This window comes from Haliotis asinina, chromosome 11, assembly GCF_037392515.1.
Source record: "Haliotis asinina isolate JCU_RB_2024 chromosome 11, JCU_Hal_asi_v2, whole genome shotgun sequence".
NCBI classification, from domain to species: Eukaryota; Metazoa; Mollusca; class Gastropoda; order Lepetellida; family Haliotidae; genus Haliotis; species Haliotis asinina.
In genome coordinates this window covers 54,262,753-54,287,237 of record NC_090290.1, presented here as the reverse complement: position 1 = coordinate 54,287,237, position 24,485 = coordinate 54,262,753, and the positions used below count along the sequence as shown (strand labels likewise).

General features: G+C 40.9%; 1 protein-coding gene across 1 annotated transcript in view; it reads right to left on the bottom strand.

The window, feature by feature from the left end:
* Positions 1 to 12,370: 12,370 nt before the first annotated feature.
* Positions 12,371 to 24,485, bottom strand: part of LOC137256309 (uncharacterized) — a 19,392-nt gene continuing 7,277 nt past the window's right edge. The window contains exons 6-11 of the mRNA XM_067794068.1: positions 23,633 to 23,710; positions 17,926 to 17,991; positions 17,080 to 17,381; positions 16,450 to 16,554; positions 15,826 to 16,076; positions 12,371 to 14,274 (exon numbers count right to left, since the gene is read on the bottom strand). Of these exons, the coding sequence (XP_067650169.1) occupies positions 13,989 to 14,274; positions 15,826 to 16,076; positions 16,450 to 16,554; positions 17,080 to 17,381; positions 17,926 to 17,991; positions 23,633 to 23,710 (1,088 nt within the window). The 3' untranslated portion in view covers positions 12,371 to 13,988. The remainder of the gene's footprint in view (positions 14,275 to 15,825; positions 16,077 to 16,449; positions 16,555 to 17,079; positions 17,382 to 17,925; positions 17,992 to 23,632; positions 23,711 to 24,485) is intronic.

The window sequence follows — 24,485 nt, the reverse complement described above, 5'->3', positions numbered from 1 at the left end:
CTCCGGTCGTGATATGGAATGTTGGGGCGTAAAACTGAAACTTACTTATTCTTGACAAACTGAACTTTTCTTTACTGAATTTTCATTCACATTTTTCAATGAAGAATTTACGTCATTTAGCTGTAAAACCGAACATCTCTTTATCACTACGAGCGGGTCTCTTGTTATCAGCGTTGTAATCTAGTGTCATAAATTCATCAAAGGAGAATACTGAAGACAATGCTCATGAGTTTGAATTACTGTAAAGACATTGTCTCCCTGTATGACGTGTAATGCATATTGTAATCATATCATGTACTCATCACCACCAGCGTCTTAGGCCACGGTATTGTCGAGTTTTGTTTACCATTGACAAGTATTCAAACACCAGGGGCTAGAGTGTTGAGGTAAATCCAGCAAGGCTATCCCGCAGTAAGTTGTATTGTAAATCCCATGATCCAAAGCTTTGTGGCCAACAATTGTTTGTTGGTGTCTTACAGTGGTGCGTCAGTGGAGCCCTTTCCAGATCCATAAACAGCCTCTGCAGAAGGATTAGACAATTATGACTATTTGATGAGCATGTATTCTGTAATAAAACCTCAAAGGTACCGTGAAGCTTATTGTTTATATTTATAGGAATATGCCTTGAGTAGACACCACAAAATACTGACAAACTGGTGCGTTGTGGGGAATAACGCAAGAGCTTCTTCAATTTAGGCTCGAATGTAACATCCAATAGGTTTCTAATCCATAAACGTTTCAGTGCATTAACAAACTCAAAAACTTCTATCACACCAAGAACTCCATCCTGGGTGGACTTGCATGCAATAATCCGTTTTACCATCAGGCTTACCACTCAAAAGAAATTTGAAAAAAGATATTTTCGATCTTTTAAAAATGTGTCATGAGGATTTGGGAGAGTTAAGATCAGGTGATACTTTTTGAGGCGAATAAGGGTATGAGAATAGTCTGTCTACCAAGAGTCTTAATAATTTGTTTCTTCAATCTGTGATATTTCAAAGCATCTATTTTGAAATCGTTTTATCATGGTCAGGTCAGCTGGGAAGTTGATTAAAAGAAGCTTTTAAAAATCAGTACTTTAGAAAAAGTACTGTTAACAGTACTTTTAAAATTGTCTTGAACCATCGAAGGTAAATTCGGTGAACAAATAAAAACAGGTGAGCAAATATGCTTCGTTGACTTTTTAACCCTGATTTTCTAGTCTCCCCTGCCATGATATTACTGTAAGAATATTAAATATAAACATCAATCACTCATCTTTCAAAATTTAAATCCATTCCAGGTATGCGTTTAAAACCAGTAGGTTGCATAGTGTCACTTCTGTCATCACCAATATACCTGAACGACAGCAAACAGACACATCAGTGCCTATCAAGTTTCGGAGAAAACGTTTTCCCGTTTAGCAAGGATAGAAGATAGACGCTTGTAAGAACAATTTAGCAACAAGTCTCCTATCTTTTAGATATTTCTTTTAAAGTTTGTCACCTAATCATACCCTGTTTTCGAACTTTCAGGAAATGTTGACTATATATATAAAGGCTAGTTGCCGTGTTGTCGGCACGGACACACACACACACAGATTAACTGGAGTAACATCAAACTGTCTCCGCCAGCGCTTGACCTACATAACCGCTGCCTGACCGCTCGCTGTGTTACATTCCGCACGACTGTTTCTCACACCCACATCAAGACTTCGGTGAGTTGACGTTATACTTTGTCCCTCCGTTGTGTTGAACATGAAACCTGCCTTGTGAATCTGTATATTTTTGCCGTTGTTTGCACAATATAAAGTATCGTTGAAAATATCAATCTTGTCAGTGTTATATTTTGCTGGTTCTGAGGGGATTTCTCACACCTTTTGTGACGGCAAATTATTTACCGCAACACTGCCCAAGACCAGTCACTTCCCACTGGCAATCGCCAAAATGTGACATGTTAAACAAAAAGGTTAACATGAAGTGTCGACTGAGTAATCAATTTAATGTCCAACACCTTGTCAATAGATGCCCTTCTTTGCGCAAACAGCATAGCAATAACGATATAGTGACATGGCCCGTTGCTTTTGCTACCGTCTTCGTCATCGTATCCAAGATACGACCCTAAACATGTCATGGAAAATCATGGAAATGATGCTTTTAAACATCTGTGGAACAGGCCCATGTACAGCCTGAGAGGAATTCGCTTTGTCTCGCTTCAAGTGCACTGTCGTCAGTCTACCCATTGTTCTCGGTGCCCTTAGTTTGGTATCTCCTGTTCTCTTAGCGCAGATCAGGAGACTGCCCGGGTTCTCCACCGGGAGCACAGCCCTTCTGACAATCTGGGAAATGCAGAAGACTGCAGTGTTGGGGAGTCTACATCTTCTCTGGAAAGTTCCGGGTGGGGTCGACTAGGCAGCCTTTCCTATGAGAAGTCCCATTCGCTGTCTGGGCTGCGTGTAGAGGGGGTAAGAGCCAGGAGCTGATGATGAATCTTAGCTGCCTAACTTTGCCAGAAAATAACATCTCTAGTGGGGGCTTACAATAATATGCTCACAACCAAACACCAGGAACGGCATAACGTTCGTCCTGCTTGTAGAAAATATGACAGGAAGAAAGCGTCAGTGGAATTCAAAGAAAAGACCTGTTGTGAAATCAAATTTTGGATCTAATACTACATTTTAAGTAGTAAGAAGTCAACTATGATATTTCTCTTGGTCTTGATCGACATTCACTGAAAGGTAGAGCAGGAAGGCATGAAATTTGGCAGCGATCAGAGTGGTAAAAACAGCTAATGTAATTTCGTGCAGAAAGGATGAAATTGACTTCCGTAAAGTTAAACGTGTTTTGTTTCATCAGTTTGATGCTAAATCAATAACGAACGCAGGTTCTTAAAATTAAACGCAGTCAAGTAACACTGTGCGCTTGTCGGTTTGAACATATGCTCTACATTTTCTGCCAGCCTTTGCTTTAAACGATAAAGCACACAACGTCTCGAACGCTTCCACAAAATGATCGGATACTTCTTACAAAAATATCATTAATGAGTGTTACATGTTTAAACGACGAAAGTGATCGCCACAAACGCACAAAATGACATGGCAAGTAATCACCTAAACGAAGGCCGTCACATATGGTACAAGTCAAAAATGGAAAATTTCAAGAGACATCTTGTTTGGAAAAGTAAACATGTCCCATGAGTGAGTGAGTGAGTGAGTTTAGTTTTACCCCACACTCAGCACTATTCCAGCTATATGGCGGAAGTCTGTAAATAATCTTATCTGGACCAGACAATCCAGTGGTGAACAGCATGAGCATCGATCTGTTCAATTGAGAAACATGTGCCAACCAAGTCAGCAAGCATGATCATCGATCCCGTCAGTCGCCTCTTAAGACAAGCATAGTGTCTTTTATGGCAAAGATGTGTTGCCGAATGCCTGTTCTACCCCGGACCTTCACGGGTCACATGTCCCATGAAATATTTTCGATAGCGTTCTTGAGGTCTTGAATAAATGACGTCACCATATTCGGAACAACGACATAGCACAACGCCTGCAGAACATGCTAGATCGAAAGCTGCAAGTGAGTGAGTAACAAACAGGCTGCACACATTACATTTTACCGACTTAGGGAATTGAACCCGAGTCTTCAGCATGACAAGTGGTTGCTTTAAACTTTAGACTATCCCAGGGGCAAAGAGCTGTGACGTGGAGAGTGGAATAGTAAGAAAAGAGAAAATGAAAGGTTGTACTCATTCCTCTTCAGCCTCCTGGTTCGACATTCTGATCTACTTTACTTCTAGCTCAGGTGGGTAAATCACTGGAAGGGAATTCTCTGTTTGATAGTTGTTGACTCTTGGCCAACGTTTGCAGTTTGAATATTAATAGGTTCATGTGTGACCGGTTGGGATTTATTGCCAGTGTGACACTTATGTTAGAAGGGCGGATGTCTGCAAGGACGTACATGAGCAGATACTTGAGACCAGAACACAGTATTCAATGCATCGTTTCTAAATGTAAAACCTCTTAAACGGGGGTCAATCAATATTCTTCATCGATTATTCTTATCTGAAATTGCCAATTGAGCTCGCTGTTGGAAGCAATTTGGGTTGTGATAGAGAACAAACATTTTCTAACAGAAAGTCAATATGTCTGAACCATAAACAGTGTTTAATTCTACAGTTGTAATTGCTGATAGCGAAGTTGATAGTCTATAATGGTGTTTATGATAATTACATATCATGTCAAGTTTAGATAACCTTGGTTCAGGTGAGGATGAGGATAGGTAAATCTTAGTTCTTTGTTTGTTCCACATGTGGCCTGAAGTACTTCCTAATGGAGCGAAGTTTTTCAGTTAAAGCCAGGGATTTGTTCATTGGATGCCCCATCGAGTTTGGTTTTCTTTTTAGATTTTCAAATATGTCCTTTTGGTTAGAACTACAGGTCCCGTTTTCAGGGATTGAGAAGAAATACGTCTTTCATTGACAAGTGGATTGAATGTGATATTTTACCCTGCCTGGTAATGAAATAAAAAAGTGACATCTTAGCCCTCTTATTCTAGGGTTGAAGATAACAGTGAGACCTACCACCTCAAATATCAGATCCAATATCCAGAAATCAATAACGCCGAGTATTGACTTGAATCTTATACATGTAGTAGTTTGTTCATCTTGTGCTACGAATCAACATGGTATAAAAGTAATTGCACACAGAAATACCATGTAACTTAAAGGTTGAAAAGACTTGATTCTGTTGTGTCAAAACAGACACATAGACATATAAATAAATGGGAAATGAAATTTTCATACCACCGCCCAGTGTTATATCAGACCAGATAAATCACGAAATACTATATATAAGGGTCACGAAGAGGGTTATGTGTAATGGTCCATTGACACTAATTGTTGGATTGACGTTCTTGGATTCTTTATGTGTTTGTTTCATTTCGTTTAAATATATTTTATTCGTGAGAAAAGATTTGAGTACAAGTTATACAACTAAGAACACCCTCTTCGTAGTATTTACATACTATTATTTACATATATTCTACAAGATGGACGGAGAAGATGGGAAAGAGAGCAATAATTGAAGTGATTAACAAAATGATTTTTTAGATACGTTTTGATTCATGTTAACAATCAGATCTTCATTCGCCATGTAATAGTAACTCAGAGTTTATATTCACAATAGTTACACTGCGTAAGTTAGTCATCATGGCCGTTCTTTGTACATCGTAATACTGACAATTGAAATAATAGGAATTTTCACAAATATTTCCACTTGGGCTATCTTAGATACCAGCACGAGATAGATCACACTTCAGTTGACTACACATGTAACCAAGTTTTGTAAAGATAATATTTTATGATTCTCGGTCCAAAATCAAAATATCAAGCAGCGGTTTATGTGTTACAACAATATTAGATCTAAAAGAATTCAGTGACACTTCTTACTTTTTACTTGAATGTGGAATGAATTTCCAGTTGTGGATGGAAAATACGAATCATACGAAACCTTTAACTGTGAGAAAGGAAGTGGGCATCATCAAAGTTACGAAGGTTAGTTACTTTAGAAGCTATCTTCCCAGGAACAAGATCATGTAGGTTCGGTGGTGCCATATTATCCTCTATTTTATCCTTTATTTTATTCTAAGACAAAGTGCTTTCTGCTACGTTCTGCTAAAGACTCCCAACCAGTTTCATATTACAGATGTTCATAGTATATTTCGGTAAACCTGTAACCAGGCGCATAGCATAGTCATTGTTTTCCTATTGACATTTTGTTGTTCAGCGTTGCAACTCGGCAGTAAACGTTCAGCTCAGCAGACGACATTTTCCAGATGTGACATCTGTTTCAAATATCCTGAATAAAGTGATCCTCTTCCCTATGGACCAGTTTGCGCAGCAGTTAGTTTAGGAGATTTACAGTCAGAGAATGAGAATGGCGTTACGCCTCCTTTAGCAATATTCCAGCAATATCACAGCCGGGGACACCAGACATGGGCTTCGCACATTGTACCCATGTGGGAAATCGAACCCGGGTCATCGGCGTGACGAGCGGATGCCACACCTCATGCATGTAGAAACTGAAGCACTAAGTCAGGATGTGACATATGATTGAACACCATTACAGTGAAGGCCGTCGCTTTGGTGTTGATTTCTAACACCGTCATTCGATGTTCTGTGCAGCTGAAGAACAGAGATGTCTGCTAAGTAGACCCTGCAGAAGAGGTGAAGTAAATCAGATCCACTTGCACCAACACACATTATGACTGACAACATTTGACTAGTAGCTCCAACAGTCAGCAGGAAATATCTGCCAGGCGTTGCCTTTCAGAATCATGCCGAGAAAAAAAACAGATGTGCATCAACATAGGCAACTCGAACGTTGGCAGAATTCAGATTTATGTGTTTTGTCTTTCCTACTGACGAGGACTGAGGACGATGGCAAGGTAGGATAAATAGTACACATGTTTGGAAAGGTTTTTCGCTATTATTCAATATGGTGTTCTGACAGCCCGAAACAAGTTCTAATACACGGCATCACGACACGTCACCATCGATTGTGTTGCAGCGTCATAGAAGGATACAGAGATCTTCGAACTTTGTATGATTTTTTTTCCTGCCCAACACATCATTTGAAAAAGCATCTTCAAGTTTCTGGGGTATTAGTTAAGCAGTAGTGAGTGAGTATGTTTTCAGCAACATGCCAAACGTGTGACGGCAAGACTACCGTTGTCCCCGTCACCTCAGAGGTAAGCTGATGTCTCATGTACTAGAACGTTCGAGTGAAATCTTGTCAAGACCCGTGACCAGTTCGTCAAAAAGCCAACCGAAGTCTGCATGGCATGGTTGGAACTTTCTTTCCTAAAGTAGATGCTTGGAATATATTTCAAGGGTCTCGCTGTCATTGATAAGTCCTTTTGTATGCAGATGCTTTCTACATAGAAGCCCCAGCCCACAACCCTTACCCCCTACCCCCTAGCCCCTCCCCAAACCCCCACCCCCACCCCTACCCTCATCCCCAACCCAAACTCCCAACCCCAATCCCAATCCCAACCACAACGTCAACGCCGCGCCTACTATATCCCTGATGTCTACTCGGCATTACATGTCTACCCATGTAGAAACCAGTCGTCTGTGCACTGTCCTGACATTTCGTGGCATACATTTAGACAAAAAGAATGGTGAATATCAGATAATACTAAACTCATTCTTTCCCGCTCAGACAAATATACCGTTAAATCTAAGAACCAAAGAAACCCCACTGTACTGTTTGGATATACGAGAGTGTGGCATATTGGTATTGATTCAGCTAAACGCCCCGTTTTGATTGATCCTGTCGTCTGTGACATTTTGAGGTAGAGATTAATATCGTCATTACTGCACGACTAAATCTAGTTGTAACTCAGCTAAAGGGACACGTGATACAACTGACAAATTGACAATTTGAAACTTTAATAAAAATTGGTGAAATTTAGTCACACACGCAAAAACGTCATTTGTCAACTTCACTCCGGCCTTTTGTGATGATTGTGGTATTGTCGGATAGTGGTTTGCCTGTTGTTTGGTGGTGGTTGTCTTTGATGTTTGGTAGCGCTTGTCAGTGCTCTTGGGTAGTAATTCTAGCTGCTGTTGGGTAGTGGTTGTGGCTGTCCCTGGATACTGGTTGTGTCTGTTCTTGAGTAGTGATTTAATGCTTTTTGACTCTTCTTGGTAGTGATCGTGTCTATTCTTGGGCAGTGGTCGTGTCTGTTCTTGAATAGTGATTTAAGGCTTGTGACCGTTCTTGGTAGTGATCGTGTCTATTCTTGGGCAGTGGTCATGTCTGTTCTTGGGTAGTGGTTTATGGCTTGTGACTGTTCTTGGGTGGTCATCGTGTGTGTTCTTGGGTAGTGGACGAGGCTGTTCTTGGATAGTGGTTTCAGGCTTGTGACTTGACTATTCTTTGATAGTGTTTGTGGCCATTGTTCGGTCGAGGTTTTGGCAGTAGAAACGATTTCATTTTTCAGTTCCAGACACATTTACTGAACAGGACTTGCAAATAGAAACGTCTCGTGGAATATGAGGCGAATCTTCAAAGGAGGAAAGTGATTGACTGAAGTTGTTTAAGTGTCAGGTGTATTTCGCCAGTGTCTGTTTTATGTTCAAAACTCCATTATGGGTCCAAAATATTGTTCCTCAGAATATCTAATGATCATTATATTGCCGTTTCAGAGGAATGTTCAATATCACTTCCACTGTGCTATGAATCATCAAATAAGACATTTTGAGTGATTTATGAGTTTAATTGAAACAACTTTAGGAGAGCCCGCGTAGTAAAGCTAGAATCATATCTTGTCGAGATATGATTTCTGAAAGGTCTGGAATGCTGAAATAATATCACCAAACTTTTGATAAGTTCACGCATGTAGAGAATCACTTTGATACACTAAATGATAGCAATATAGCAGGGACGATTTATGTCATATAAAATTGTTATTATTTCAATGATTTTGATTTTTCACATCCTCCAACATATAAATATAATTTTCTTGGGAGTGTACGCTGTTAAATACTAAATCAGAGGCTATTGCGCTATAAACGCCAGCACGTTGGACAAGTTGTCCATTCTAACAACGTTTTAGGTTCTTGTTTGGCCATTGAGAAGTTTTAAACTTTCGTTGTCAGTAATATCAACCATCGGTTTGTCTTGACGAGTCTCGTGTACTCAAGTCTGAATATTTGCTCACGAACTTTGAGTGAGGGGGTGAGTTTGTTTTTCCGGCAATATAACGGCGGGAGACACCATGAATGTGCCCATGTGGAGAATCGAACCCCGGACGAGCAAACTACCCCACAGCCTCTACACGAAAGTTGTACATATTTCACATAGACTAGTTTACACATTACACATGAATATATATAGTTGGGGTTAAATGAGGTCCGTGCCTCTCGCCTTTCTCTGTAACTCGCTTAATCATTTGAATCAGGCTTCTTGACTGGAACCATTAACTGCGATATGCACTGACACAAACATACAAGAATGGGTATACAAACTTACACAGGGAGGCCGTAATGGTTAAATCGCTCGCTCGCTCGCTCGTCACGTCGAACGCACCCAGGTTCGGATATTTTAAAAGTGGCGACAACAGGTGTACGGCGTGTCTCTGTTTGATAGAGTACTTCATTAATACCATCGACGGAGTTGGATTACCTATATCAAGAGACCAAATGGATTTTACAAGATCCAATTGTTACATCTTTTCTTAAAACTTCAGACAGCTCTCTCTCCAGTTTCCTCAAAAAGATTCAAAGATTCAGCATGTTCTTGGGGGTTACTGGCTTGAAAAACCTCGCACGTGGGACACAATCCATTCAGTGACTTATGAATGATTTGTTCATTTACAGCGGTAATTCCCGTCATATCAAATCAATCATTTCCATCGTAAAATTTCTCAGGTAAACAATTGAACGCGAAATAAGCATCCGGCAAACGAAAGTCATCACCGACTTCATTTGACAAAAGAATAGAAACAAAGACGTATGTGAAATTGATGGATATTATTTTACATACAGAAATCAATTTCCAATAATATGGCTGAAAATACATTGTGATGCTGGACTTGCATTTGCCGCGATTCAGTAAGAAGGAGTCAAGGGTTCAAAATTAAATATCATCATCATCATCATCATCATTATTATTATCATCATCATAATCAGAGTTCATTCAAAAAGTCCATAGTCTCGTAATGAGACAGGAGTCAGGGGACACGTCGTCAGTATCGAGTGTGGCCATCGAGGACATCAATACACGCCAACACACGTCTGTTCATTGACGTCGTCATTGACGTCACCCACATGCATACAGCAGGAAGCCTTTTCTACAAGTGCAAGATAGTCTGTTCAAGTTCCTCTGGGCTCGCTGCCGGTGGTACACACTTTTTCATGCTGATCCCAGGGATGTTCAGTGGGGTTCATGTCGGGAGAATTTGACACCGGGCTTCAATGCGAGTGAGTGAGTGAGTGAGTGAGTGAGTGAGTGAGTGAGTGAGTGAGTGAGTGAGTGAGTGAGTGAGTGAGTGAGTGAGTGAGTGAGTGAGTGAGTGAGTGAGTGAGTGAGTGAGTGAGTGAGTGAGTGAGTGAGTTAAGATTTACTGTCACATCAGCCTTATTTCAGCCATATTGTGACTGGAACAAATGGTTCTGTTACTATACCACAAAATATCTGTATATCTACAGCAAAACATCACAGTTTTTTTCAAGCTAGCTGTAGAAAAATACAATTTCTGACTACACAAGAGTGTCAATAGGGCTGTAGCTGACAAGGAACATGAGATCACATGCAAGGGGCTAATGGGACTCACGGTATCGACACAGGATGAGACGGCGACCAATGTAGAGATACAGGATACTCATAGACTGACATCCAAAATCTGTCCAGAACCTCATAAAGATGGCAACCAATCTGACAATGGTCAGTTAATGACGTACCAGTTTCTGGTGGACAAGGCGAAACCCTTTATCCTGACATCTAACGGTAGATATCATAAGGGTTATTTCATGGTATGAATTCATCTAAATTTACTTGGCATGTCGTTTGTGTCTCAGTTGATGCACATCGTATACTAGGCCAGACGGTATTGATCAACATGGACATATGGCACACCTAACCATAGACGTCCTCTAGGGCAGTTGACAGGCGATGTCATTCTGGACCGACTCAATCTTCAGTGTATTAAAGGCTTGATAGACTCAGAGTCCCGACTGGACAGTGAAGCTGCTATATTGGAATACATCTTGGCCATTTATTGAGTGCGGTACAGGTCTGGTCTGTCATGATCTACTGCAGTCCAGACAAGTCCGCCCAACATGCCAGTGCTATCTCTTGTTCCGGTTATCCATGATTAGTTTAGCCTGTCAATCCCTCTTGAACTCAAGCTTCAGACGAATAAAGTGGTGTGCAGGAACTGAAGAGGCCACAGTTGTGGGTCATCGCCAGGCTCATCTGTCTGTGGCTATTTAAGCCAAAAATACAATAGAAGGAGCGATCAGGAAGAAGATAGCGAAGTAGGAAATGTGAGTGGGTAGGTCGGATTTATCACTGCTTTGAGCGATAGTTCAGCATAAGTGGCCGTTACGCTCGATATGATGCTAATTTACGAAATTCTTTGAAAATAATTAGTTACTCGGTATCAAACACTGGAATGTCTGGGCCATTTTCCATTATTTACTGATCGCTGTCATTTAGTTGGAGTATTGCTGGCAACGGTGTTAAATAATCAGCAATGTGTTATGATAAAATTATCTCAATCCTGACACCCTCAAACCCCAGCATGTTATGTTTCATAAACTATATATTTAAACACATTTATGTGTACACTAGTGATGTGTTCGAAAAGCTTGTTCACCGCTTTTTTACTGCTCTGGAAAAAGCAGGTTAATTGGTACAGCAGGTCCCTTCAGCGCGTGTTCTCTTTTCTAGGAGTTAATAACCTTTGTCACTGTGTACTGTATTTGTCTGGGAGGTAGGGTAGACTAGTGGTTAAACCGTTGGCGCGTCACGCCGAAGAACCGGGTTCGATTCCCCTCAGGTGTACAATGTACAAAGGTATTTCAAAGGGTGTTTCAGTATCGTACAATATTAATAAATGTATCTTATCTTGAGTGAGTGAATGAGTTTAGTTTTACGCCACACTCAGCAATATTCCAGCTATATGGCGGTGGTCTGTGAATATTCGAGTCTGGACCAGACAATCCAGTGATCAACACCATGAGCATCGATCTGCGCAATTGGGAACCGATGACATATGTCAACCAAGTCAGCGAGTCTGACCACCCGATCCCGTTAGTCGCCTCTTACGACAAGCACAGTCACCTTTTATGGCAAGCATGGGTTGGTGAAGGCCTATTCTACCCCGGGACCTTCACGTGTCGTAGCTTATCTTGAAGTAAGAGTGATTGAGTGAGTTTAGTTTTAGGCCACCTGTAGCAATATTCCAGCAATATCAAGGCAAGGGACACCAGAAATGGGCTCCACCATGTGGCGGATGTTTGGCGTGACGTTTTAACCACTAGGCTACCCCCACCGCCCCCTTGAAATAAGGAAAACGGGAGCTGTGAGTTCCGTAGGTTGTGTTCAGTCAAGTGTGACTGAGCTGGCAGAACCAAAGATTTCATACCATCTAGATCTATTCCTGTCAGCTCTCGACCACAGGATTCATTAGAGAAGAAAGGCCTAGGCTCTCTAACTTTATCTTTCATTAATTAAAGGTAGACGCGTTTGCTAACTATTTCTACTGCGCTTTAAAAGCTGTACCATAAACAAGACACACAAAGGACAGGGCTTCCCTTGTGAATAATTTGTGAAATGTGGATTGGGAGTGTGAACTGTGAACAAAATAAACAAGTCAAAATATAATATTTGACCTTTAATGTGGCATAAAAGAAACAAGATAAGCTTAAACCAACTAAAACAAATCCCCGAGGGTATGAATATCAACAATATTTCCATCTTCACGATAATGGAAGTTTTATGTAACTATTAACTAGTGACTGGAGTGCTATGGACATCATTGTCCATCAAAGATTATATCTCAAGTGACGATGTTAAACTATCCAAAGCTGTTGTCGGATACAGAACATGAAAAGCACGAGATTCACAACACCACGTGCACACGGTATTGCGATGGGTGCAATCCAATGAATACAAAGAACTGCTGTTTCAGTCTACTCACACATTTATATAAAGATCTTTTCTTCAGTTGTTACGAGAGTGTTTGTTTCAGTAAACTGTACTATTGATTACGTGATGATTATTGTTAGGTCACAGTGTTTAGTGTTTTGACTGATAGTTATCATGGGTCACATTTCGTATCATACGTGTTCAGTGCTATTAGTACTTTGGCAGCAGGCTTTAAGGTATCGCTCTAGAGTTACCTCCCTTTGAGTATGTGACGTGTTCACTTCCGGGAGTCGCAAAAATTCTACGCTAATGCGATGGTGGCACATGTGCTCGAATATTCAAGAATCAGTAACTGTGTATATAACTAAGGATTGTTCTGTTGACACATACACAGGGGACGGATGCGCAGATAACTGGAGTACATCAAACTGCCTGTCTTTGTCAACGTTCGACCACCATGACCGCTGTCTGACCGCTGGCCGTGCTACATTCAGTATTACTATTTCTCACCCTCAAACCAAGACTTTGGTGGGTTGATAATATATTTGTGACCCATTACTTTAGGTCTGACACAGTTACATTGTACATGAAACTTCTATTGTGAATCTTTGTATCTTGCTACAACATATTGAACATTTTTAGATTTTTTTTCCAGATTTGTCGGTGTTATATTTTGCTAGTTCTGAGCGGATTTCATACACCTTTTGTCACGGCAAATTTTTCAACGTAACACAATGGCAAATTTGATTAACAGTCATAAGATATCTTCAGAAAACGTCAATATGAACGAATGAATACTTTTGTATGTATAGTTAACGCCGCTACAGGGAAACAAGGATAAGTTCGACTGGCACAATGCAAGATGTTGGTAATAAATTAAACCAATAAATCTGGGAGTATCTCTCATCACACACACATGCAAAGGCAAGCAAACCTTGACCGGAAAATACCGGTAGCCATGGTAACAGTCACACTAAGGAATTACAGCCGACATCATGTTTGTCACTGATGGTCCACGTTAAGTCTTAACTTCCACGTATCTACCATAGAACCAACTTGGATTTGGAAGTCTGGCGACCCAGCTGAGTATTCGTTGAGCAATATTCTATTATAACAGTGTCATAGTGACCGACCAACCGATCCTTAGTTAACCGGAAACTGTTCCGACTCGAAATCCTTGAGGACTGTGAAAATGGTCAACAATGAACGCTTCACAACCACAGACCCTGAATTCCAAATCTTTGAAATCTCTCTGAATGCCATATTGCGATAGATGCACATCACGACTGCAGAGACTGAAGGTGACAATAGGGTATCAAATAAATATCAGAGACAAGGAACATTGAATATATCACTGGAGCCGCAATTTGCCGGCCACTTCAGACTCAAGTTTGTCAAAGTAGTTGTCTGTCTGATGCCTCCGCAGAATGTGATATTTCCCTTTCGGGATGTAGAAACTCATGATGTTCTGCCGGAACAGCTTGGCCAGGATGAGTGAGTACGCTGATTGGTCAAACCGGTGGCACTTGCCGTATTGCCGTATCTTGTTGTTACAGTGGAACTGTGGCTCCGACTGGTCAGTAGCCATACACAAGGGGTCAAGGGCGCACGCTGTCCACACTTTCACCAAGAAATTCCTGGAAAAACAAATGTCAGAGATGAAACAACTGTTAGGAATGACTGTCTTTTGACAATGAGTGAGTTTAGTTTTAACATTGTTAAGGCTGTCTCAGTTTAGTGTGTGAGGTTTGGTTTGGTTTGCGTGAGTGAATTCAGTTTTACGCCGCAGTCATCAGTAGTCAAGCTATGTGACGGCGGTCTGTTAATAATCGAGTCTAGACCAGACAATCCAGTGATCGTGATGACACGTGTTTACCAAGTGAGCGCGTCTGACCACCGTATCCCGTCAGTCGCCTCTAACGACAAGCATGGGTTTCTCAAGTTCAGTTCTGACAGGGATCTCAACGGGTCTTGGTACATGAGTAAAGACATCACATGTCAAGATACATCACAGGCCTACCACTTAGATGAAAGCCATCAGCACGTGTGGTGACCAGCGTGGAGGCATATTCGTGGTGGGATCGGAACCTACGAGCAAAGTTTTCTGCGTTGCTTTAGCGAGCACCTGCACAGTGATCACAGTACTGAAACCTCTGGAGGTCTCCAGTGGACAAACAAATGTGATTGACATGTTATGACATGAAATTGCGGTCGAGAAACACCAGAACGTGTACTTTTAGTCTTTCTTAGCATTGGCTTTTAACTGTGCTTTTTTCGTGGATGCCTGTTATAGTCACGAACTCGTATACACGTCAATATCTGTGATCTAGCGAGTCTGATGACACAAGTTTCGCCAATCACGACACACATTTCCCATTGTCATATTCTACTGTTTAGCTGGGAAAAAATTAACGCCTATGTCATCACTAGAAAATAACACTTTTGGACCATAGAGTCATGATTATGATAATGCTTCTGATATCAACCTCTGGGTTCTCTTCATTTATCGATCTGTAGTTGCAAATGCTTCAGTTTCAATTTACGAAATTAGAATAATTCCAGACAAAATCCTTTAAGTTCAGTCGTGTCTTTTTGGATTATTTATTTATTTATTTATTTATTTATTTATTTATTTATTTATTTATTTATTTATTTATTAAACAAAAATTCTGACGATGAAGATGGTCAAAGGGAAGTAACTCGACATGGCATACTAACTGCCTGATGTACTGATGCCGTAATTCACATCCTTCACGATGGATTGAAAAGCGCAGTGCTGTAAACTGTAAACTTGTTCATTAGGAAGGTATGCTAATGTACATTTCTTCATTCTATTTGAATATCAGCAGGGATTACTGTCACCGCTTAATGTTATTGTTTTGTCACACAATGCTTGTCACATCAGTTATTGAGAGATTTTACGTCGTTTAGAACATTACCACATGGGACATCGTCTTGAGGAAGTTGAATACACGGAAATGTTAGATAGAGTCAAAAACGGGAGATAATGCTGGAAATTAGACTAAAATCTCGCAAATAGATTTCCCAGTGTTATCATGATCACGATCAGCGTTTCCTCCTTGATATATCACACACACAAGACCTGTCTCTTATGTTCCCATCATTCACGGAAATGCTATATTTTTAATGGGAGTTTCTGTTGAGAGAAGTATGTTATATAACCATACCTTATAAAGGGGTCGTTGTGGAGAATCTGGAAGCCGGCTTCTGCCTCGTTATACTGTGAGAAGTGACAAGCGGAGTCCCCGAAGTACTGGAACATGTCAATGGAGGTGTGCTCTGCCAGGGCGTACTTATTGACGGGGCAGAAGGCGAGGCCCCTGGCCCGTGCATCCTCAAACATGGGAGTGAGTTGACCGGTCCTGAACCGCACCGAGGAGTCCACCCACACTATGTAGTCCGTGGTGGGCAGGTGCGCCTGCACAGACAGACAGTGAGTGAGGTACTAGTTTGACTCACCAAGGTGTCGCTATGTGTAGGAAGAAAACCAGTATGATGACGTTTGGGAATTTGAACTACAGGACGCATTGACGCATCACGTACAGCAACTTGGACTTCTTGACGCTACGGCGTCATATCAACTCCATGATATGTAAACTATCGGGGTCGGGAAATCCCTCCCCCTCTGGTTGTACATTGTCTACCAAAACCTCGGAGACGTGTGTTGTCGTATACATCAGACATATGTATCAAATTATATATCAATGTGTTTATAATGAGTAGTCCGTATTTGTTAAATGGGACTTGCCTCAACAAAAACAAAATGTACCTAGACAATATCACTAACGTACATTGATGATGATTGGTTTCCAGGTGAATCCCCGGACGAAGCGGAGTCGGGCGGGTAGTTTCTCGAACGGGTATGTTCTGACCTCACACATGCACAGTCTCTGTAACTGTGGATAAAGAACAGGGTTATTATGTCACATCACACAGGAACAGTCTCTGTAACTGTGGGATAAGAACAGGGTTATTATGTCACATCACACAGGAACAGTCTCTGTAACTGTGGATAAAGAACATGGTTATTATGTCACATCACACAGGAACAGTCTCTGTAACTGTGGGATAAGAACAGGGTTATTACGTCACATCACACAGGAACAGTCTCTGTAACTGTGGGATAAGAACAGGGTTATTATGTCACATCACACAGGAACAGTCTCTGTAACTGTGGGATAAGAACAGGGTTATTATGTCACATCACACAGGAACAGTCTCTGTAACTGTGATATAAGAACAGGGTTATTATGTCACATCACACAGGAACAGTCTCTGTAACTGATACATAAACATGTGTTGCTATATCTGTAGCTGATGAACAATTATACCATTGTCATGCTGTCGTGATGAACAAACACATGACTACGGCGATCTAGCTGTTTATGACGCTGTCTATGTTAAAGGGCGTGGTTACTGACCTGCTCCCTCTCGTCGTGTTCAAGTCCAATGTCGTAATAGATGAAGGTGTAGTTGTGTAACCTGGGGAACACGGTCAGATGGAGGTTCTTAATGAGAGCCTGTGATTCCAGGAAATGGTCAGAAGAACCGGCTGTGATGAATGTGACATTGTGCCCCTTGGGGATGTGTCCGAGAAGCTTTACGGTTTTAAATATAGCCCCTTCTGTCAGTCGTGTTAGTGGTTTCAGGACACTCCTGAGATTATCGTCGCTATGCGTATCCGGAAGTTTGGCCCCACATTTGTTATCAACACAGACTTTGTCTGAAATGAAATCATATATTTAATATTAGGTTTCATCGATTCAACACCTTGTGAAGGAAATGATGGTACATCCATGATACTAATTCAAAAAACCTATTAAAAAAACACGAATGATTGAGTTTTGGCTGGACTTGAACTTATTGCTGTTCTGAAATGGTAAGTGTCACATTTTCCCATCTTTGGTGGTTTGGTATGTTTTGGTTTGGCTGTTGTTTAATGCCGCACCCACCAATATTCTGCTATTTGCTGTCGGTCAATATATAGACAACCCAGTGAACAGCAGCATGAGGATCTCCCTATGGTGCGATGTGTGCATCTTTGGTTGAACAGAGATGGTGCTAGTAAACCAAGAAGTCAGGGCGAATCTTCAGTTGGAATTTTTTGCATTCAAATGGAACCCTGAAATCGGAATTGTTTTACCTTACGCTGGGGCATGCAGTGTAGTTCACCAATTTCAGGATGTTTATTCACTTCCAAAAACACATTTGTCACGTGATTAAAACACATTTTGATTTCCGCCATTTTTTCTGTGTCCCTTTCTTACCTGGTTCGTCCGCCCTACAAGCGTTTCTCGGTGGAAAGTGTCGTAAGCCGCCATTCCGTTTAAGATCTGAAATGTAAACGTTGTATATTTGCATATCTGTGAGACTGTGATGCAATCGACATCGGATCATTTTAAAGCATGTCTCTAATATGACAGAATACTACCCAGTCATAACACGCACCACACGTTTGTTCAAGCATGACCATGGTAGTGTGGGCATTATAGAATCCTACTAGTCACCAACGATTCTTTCAGAAACGATGCCTGATGCGTTGTTCCAGAAACGGTGTGTTATGCGTTATTTCGGAAACGGTGTGTGATGTGTTATTCCGGAAACGGCAAGTGACTCTGAAAGCAGTGTGTGCTGCATTATTCTGGAAACGGTTTGTAATAAGTTAATCTGGAAGCATGTGTGATGTGTTATTCTGGAAGCATGTGTGATACGTTATTCCGAAAGCAGTGTGTGAACAAATAAAGCACCTTCTACTACATATCTATATCAGCTAGTTTCGGTTTTGTGTAACCTGTGTTAATTTTCTGACAAATTACAAGTTTTGTGTTTGTTTGTTGACAAAAGTGGAAGATAAAAATGAAACTGGTTAGACAATGAAAAGCACTTTATCATGGCAAATATATTACCCTCTCACTTGCTGGCTTTGATTCGTTCACAATGTACCCGTGACCGCGATACCTGGTACATCATACAACTTGACCACTTATAGTCTTAGTGACGTATGAGTAGGCAAATAACAAAGTTGTTATCCGTACTATCTTAACACGGTAGCTGTAATTCATGCTTCATGTACGTTACACCTATTACCATAAAATATTATGATAGAAATTAGTCCATTTACTAACAACAGCCCCATGTGTCATTTTATAAGCGCTAAATTCACACCGACAGCATGCTATATGCGCGGACAAGTATTACCCCAGATAACCCAAGCTGTCCGTGAGGCGATGAAAGGTTGTGTAGAGTCCAACCGGGTGTCTAGTTCACTCTCACAATAGCCATTTTGACCTTTGACACAGAATGGAGCAGAACACCCGGTTTATAGTTGAATAAGGATTAAGCTATATGATACGATAAGAAGTGCCCGTTGTCGAAGTAACTTATGTTGAACCGATATGTGAGAATGAGTGTGCCCAGATATGTGTTTGTGAGCTGAAGTGTGGGTGCTGAAGCTTTAGATGAACGAGCTATTTGCGTTTCAATAACCTGCCTGCACAATTACCATCTCAACAAACATACAGCCGCCTTATGAGTCATTTTATAAGCCTTTTGTGTGTTTAGAGAAATAGATAGGGTATCTCCCACATTCACCTGATGCTATAGCACCATGGAGTAGAATAGATGTAATCAAGTCTTGAAAAAATGTCAGAACTAGTGTTTCGAAGTGGTGGTAGGTTTTGTAAAACAACGATTGAAACTTTTCTTCTAGTGCAGCTCTGTTGTCGCATGACATCAGCTTACAACTGATTTAACATCCTTCCAGTAGATAACCTGGTTTTACTTCAAGCACATATGTTTGTGTAAGCACGTGTTTCGTCACATGCGTGTTCATGACGGAATAAGAAAAAAATGTTAGTTTAGTGTCTCTAAACGTGGGCCCAAATGGTGACAGCGCTGTCGGGACACTATTGTTAGCATCAGGACTATGCTGTTCAGGTTTTAGTGTGTTCAGGTTGTAGTGTGTTCAGGTCAATGCACATGATGACCCAGTGATCCAGTTCTCAAACATACAGACAGACTCGAGGGTTATTGTGAGAGGTGGGTGTTAGTCACTAGCCATATTATTAGACTGATGGTCAAAATGTTCAGATACCATAAACACCAGCCTTGTGTGAAAACATTAGTGTATTGTCTCTGGACAATATTAAGAACGGGTTGTAGGTTCGAAACGGGTTGTAAGTCAATAGGCAATGTCACCTAGTGTCATTGGTCGTACACCCAGATTTTAAACAGTCTGAATAAACGGAACTGGGTTATATGTTAACCTGCTTAAACAGTGGAATGACCTATTTCGGGTGCACAATCCTATAATAACGACACAGGTTGAATGACAGTGACTGGTGGGGTCAGTTTACACGTGGTTATAATGTACCATGCAAAACAGTCTTATGTGAACTGACATTTAGGCCTCTTTCTCAACATTTCATTTCTTAACACCTTTGTGTGTGAATGTATGTATATTAACTATGTCCGTTATAGCACGTGTCCATAATATCTAAGACAACGTTTGTGTCACTTGTCGTGATTCATGAAGCTAAACGAACTGTTATGATTGCGATAGTGTTGGTTTTATCTTCTAATAATCTTGGTTATATCTTCCAGTAGTCTGGCTTATATCTTATAGACTTGGTTATATCTTCTAATTGTCTTGCTATATCTTCCAAAAGTCTTGGTTATATCTCCTTATACTCTTGGTTATCTCTAGGTTACATTTTCTAATTGTCTTGGTTATATCTCCTTATACTCTTGGCTATCTCTAGGTTACATTTTCTAATTGTCTTGGTTATATCTCCTTATACTCTTGGCTATCTCTAGGTTACATTTTCTAATTGTCTTGGTTATATCTCCTTATACTCTTGGCTATCTCTAGGTTACATTTTCTAATTGTCTTGGTTATATCTCCTTATACTCTTGGCTATCTCTAGGTTACATTTTCTAATTGTCTTGGTTATATCTCCTTATACTCTTGGCTATCTCTAGGTTACATTTTCTACTTGTCTTGGTTATATCGGACAATAATCCTGGTTCTATCGTCCAGTGGTCTTGGTTATATCTTCCAACAGTCTTGGTTATATCTTCCAACAGTCTTGGTTATCTCTCCCAACAGTCTTGTTATATCTTCCAACAGTCTTGGTTATGTCTTCCAACAATCCTGGTTATCTCTCCCAACAGTCTTGGTTATATCTTCCAACAGTCTTGGTTATATCTTCTATGAGTATTGGTTATATCTTCCAACAATCCTGGTTATATCTTCCAACAGTCTTGGTTATATCTTCCAACAGTCTTGTTATATCTTCCATGAGTGTTGGTTATATCTTCCAACAATCCTGGTTATATCTTCCAACAGTCTTGGTTATATCTTCCAACAGTCTCGTTATATCTTCCATGAGTATTGGTTATATCTTCCAACAATCCTGGTTATATCTTCCAACAGTCTTGGTTATATCTTCCAACAGTCTTGGTTATATCTTCCACTAATCTATTTCAAATCAAAGTCGTATAATGAAGCTACAGGGTTGGTGGAAATCAGTGACAAGGTTCTACTCCCTGTCTGTAGATATTCAGAGGTTCAGTCATCAGGTAATATGATAGCTCCGGTGTCCTCCCCGCGTGGTTGGGTCGTGCCGGGCACCCTGTTACCCTTCAGTAAACATTGTGTATACAACTGTGAGTTGGTCAGTACTGAGCCACAGTGGGCCAGTCAGATGGGGTGGCTCTCTTACAACAGCATGATGAGCAAAACGATAGAAATATTCAGAAACTTGAAACACGTGAAAGTTTGAAATGAAATTACTGGTAGGTGTTTTGTGACGTACTAGATAACATGTTGACTGATTCTACCTCAGATTGCACACCTCAGCTGTGCACAGCCCCGTTCACACGCACCTGTTCTCACATAAAGTACATGCAATTGTGTCATACGAACGCATTTACTTACGTGTGTAAAAATATACACTAGGAGCTAATTTACACGTGGTCAGGTCAAGGTGCAAAGGTACATTTACACATGTTCAAATTTGCTCTGTGAGTATATTGTGTCATGTCATCATCTTTTAGGGTAAGAGTTACATATTCCAGAAGTAAAATATCACATATGGTCTGACAATCCTCATGAATGCATTTATTAACAGCGGACTTCGCAAAACCAAACAAATTCACATAGTTCTATCTATATTTACAAGATGAAGCCATATTAAAGGATATTGAATTTGTAACTTTCACTCGTACATCCAAATGCTGGCGAACAGTTTGGTCCCTAGCTTTAAAGTAATCCTGCAGTTGTGTGAAAGTAACATCATAAACCCGTTTGCTCATTCGAAAAGTACCGTACCAGTCTTTGTCATCATTAGATTTATTCATGACACTCCACTAAACAGACTGACCTAATACAACAACAATACATATATGATACTGTGTTTGTCTTAAGCGCCTATCATAATAGAACATCTTTCTCTGTTAAATTTCTGAGACAATTTTCTACATTTATTATACACTTTCAAGTTTACTGACAGTACATAAATTCGGTGTGAACGCAAAGTAAATTTACTATTCACTGCGTATGCATATTTATACATGTGCATATGAGTAAACATTGTGCATGTATATATATTCATCGTCTCTGAACACACAAACGTTTGTCTAGATACCCATAGTCACATATGAGATATGTTAAGAAACAGGTCCAAATGTCGTTCACATGCGACTGCTCTGTGGAAGCTGAGAACAAAATGGTAATTGTGTCGGGGTTTTTGTGTCAGAGAAAGGCTATGTCATTGTGTTAGCAAGTTAAAATACATTCAGGTATCTAGGTCTGCGCACTGCGATTGACAACTAGGGTAATTCAGGTCACGACCAGTCACAATAGGCACTGACCTGGAAACATTCATTCCTTACAGCAAACCTGAAATCGACTTTATGTTGATAACATCGATACGACAGCCATAGATTGTGATGTAGTTATTTGTTTTTTATGTCAACTGGACTCTCAAACCGCTTTTGAACAAGGACTAAGATGATGTTTATTTGTGATATGACTGACTGGGTTTCGTCTCGGCTACAGGTGTTTCCCTTCGACAGGTTTCCTTCCTCTCTCAATACCCCAGGAAAACTAAAACTCTTAGGTATATAATTATATGACGCGGTGAACTATTGAAAGAGGTTCATGAAGCCGTGTATCAGGCCAGACAATTATCCGTCTTCATTTAGCCTAGAGGCACTGTGCACGGTCTGTGTAAAAAGTGTACACGTGGACCCCTACTTGTTTAAACCAGCATGGCCGTCTACGTGACGGCCGTCTGGACCATCAAGCATGCATTACAAGTGTGCACGAAACACCGCTTAGTCTGTTTGGTTGCTGTGCTTAAATATCCTGCTACAGCCTGACATAGCACACACATATGACTCGACATGTCATAGTGTGTGTGCGCATCCTGGTCACGCCTAGCAGAGCGAGGTATGACACCTGACAGTCATTGTGCAACAACCTACTGTAGGTGTGCGTTGTTGTTAGTGGGGTGAATGAGCTTTTACGCCGCTTTTAGCAATATTCAAGTAACCCCACTACAGGGGATACCAGAAATGGGCTTCACGCGCTGTACCCATATGGGAATCGAACCCTGGTCGCTTTAACCACTAGGCTACCCCACCGCCCGAGATGACTGTATGTGACACCAACGCCAAGAAACCATCAACCAGTATATCAGATATCAATCGATGTTACTCCTTATAACAGTTTAAGAGAGGGTGCCCTTGCCCTTAAAATTTAAACAATACATATCAAGTTTATGTTGTGATTTTTTTATATAGATGCCAGTATGAAGTTTACTAAACACACCTCCACAGATAGAATCTTGACATAGGTGAACAGAAACGTTCTGTGCTGTAATTAATGAAGTACGGTTTATCAGTATATGCATAATATATAACTCACTGTAACATTGAATCAAGACACGTGGTAGAAAATACAGGGATTACCTGAAATCTTCCATTTCAGCAACTTCCTGTATTGTTCAAGGTTCACTGGCGACGGTTTCTTAGACACAATATCCGACTCTGTAAACATAAGCGACAAAATACTTGATGTTCTGCCATTACCACACATCCTCAAGTCTGGCCCTCTCGCATTCTATCTCAGTGTCACGCACTCACCCATTACCACACATCCTCAAGTCTGGCCCTCTCGCATTCTACCTCAGTGTCACGCACTCACCCATTACCACACATCCTCAAGTTTGGCCCTCTCGCATTCTACCTCAGTGTCACGCACTCACTCATTACCACTGTAAACTCGAGCAGTATTGTCATTTTTTTTTCAAATAAACACCATCTTTATATAACCTAAAAAACATCCCCAACCCCTAGGGCATTGCCCTGGACCTGACCTGGAGCTGCGCCCCTCGCCCCCTCCCCCCTTCTGAATGCTCATGGTGCAACAATATCGACCCCAGACTTCTGACAGAATAATCACGCTCCCAGCTGTATGGGGTATATACAACCCAAGCAACCGTATCGGGCGCAAGGATGTCACATTACAATCTCACTGGTTACCAATTTAATGGTATATGAACACAGGCATGTTTCCAACACAATACGCTGCCTTAGGGCAAACGACATGCAGCATGGTGGCATGTTTCAGAGTGGGACTGGGGAGAAGATCCAGCACTAAGGAGTCGGATAGTCCGTCATCTAGCTACTGTCCGGGACCATTGTTTTCCGGTGATTGATAAGTTCTGAGCCCAAGGGATGAATTACCAACATGGCAATGATGCATTTTCAAAATTCAATTTTAGTTTACCAGCGACGTTGTGACAACGTAAATGGGAGTCCG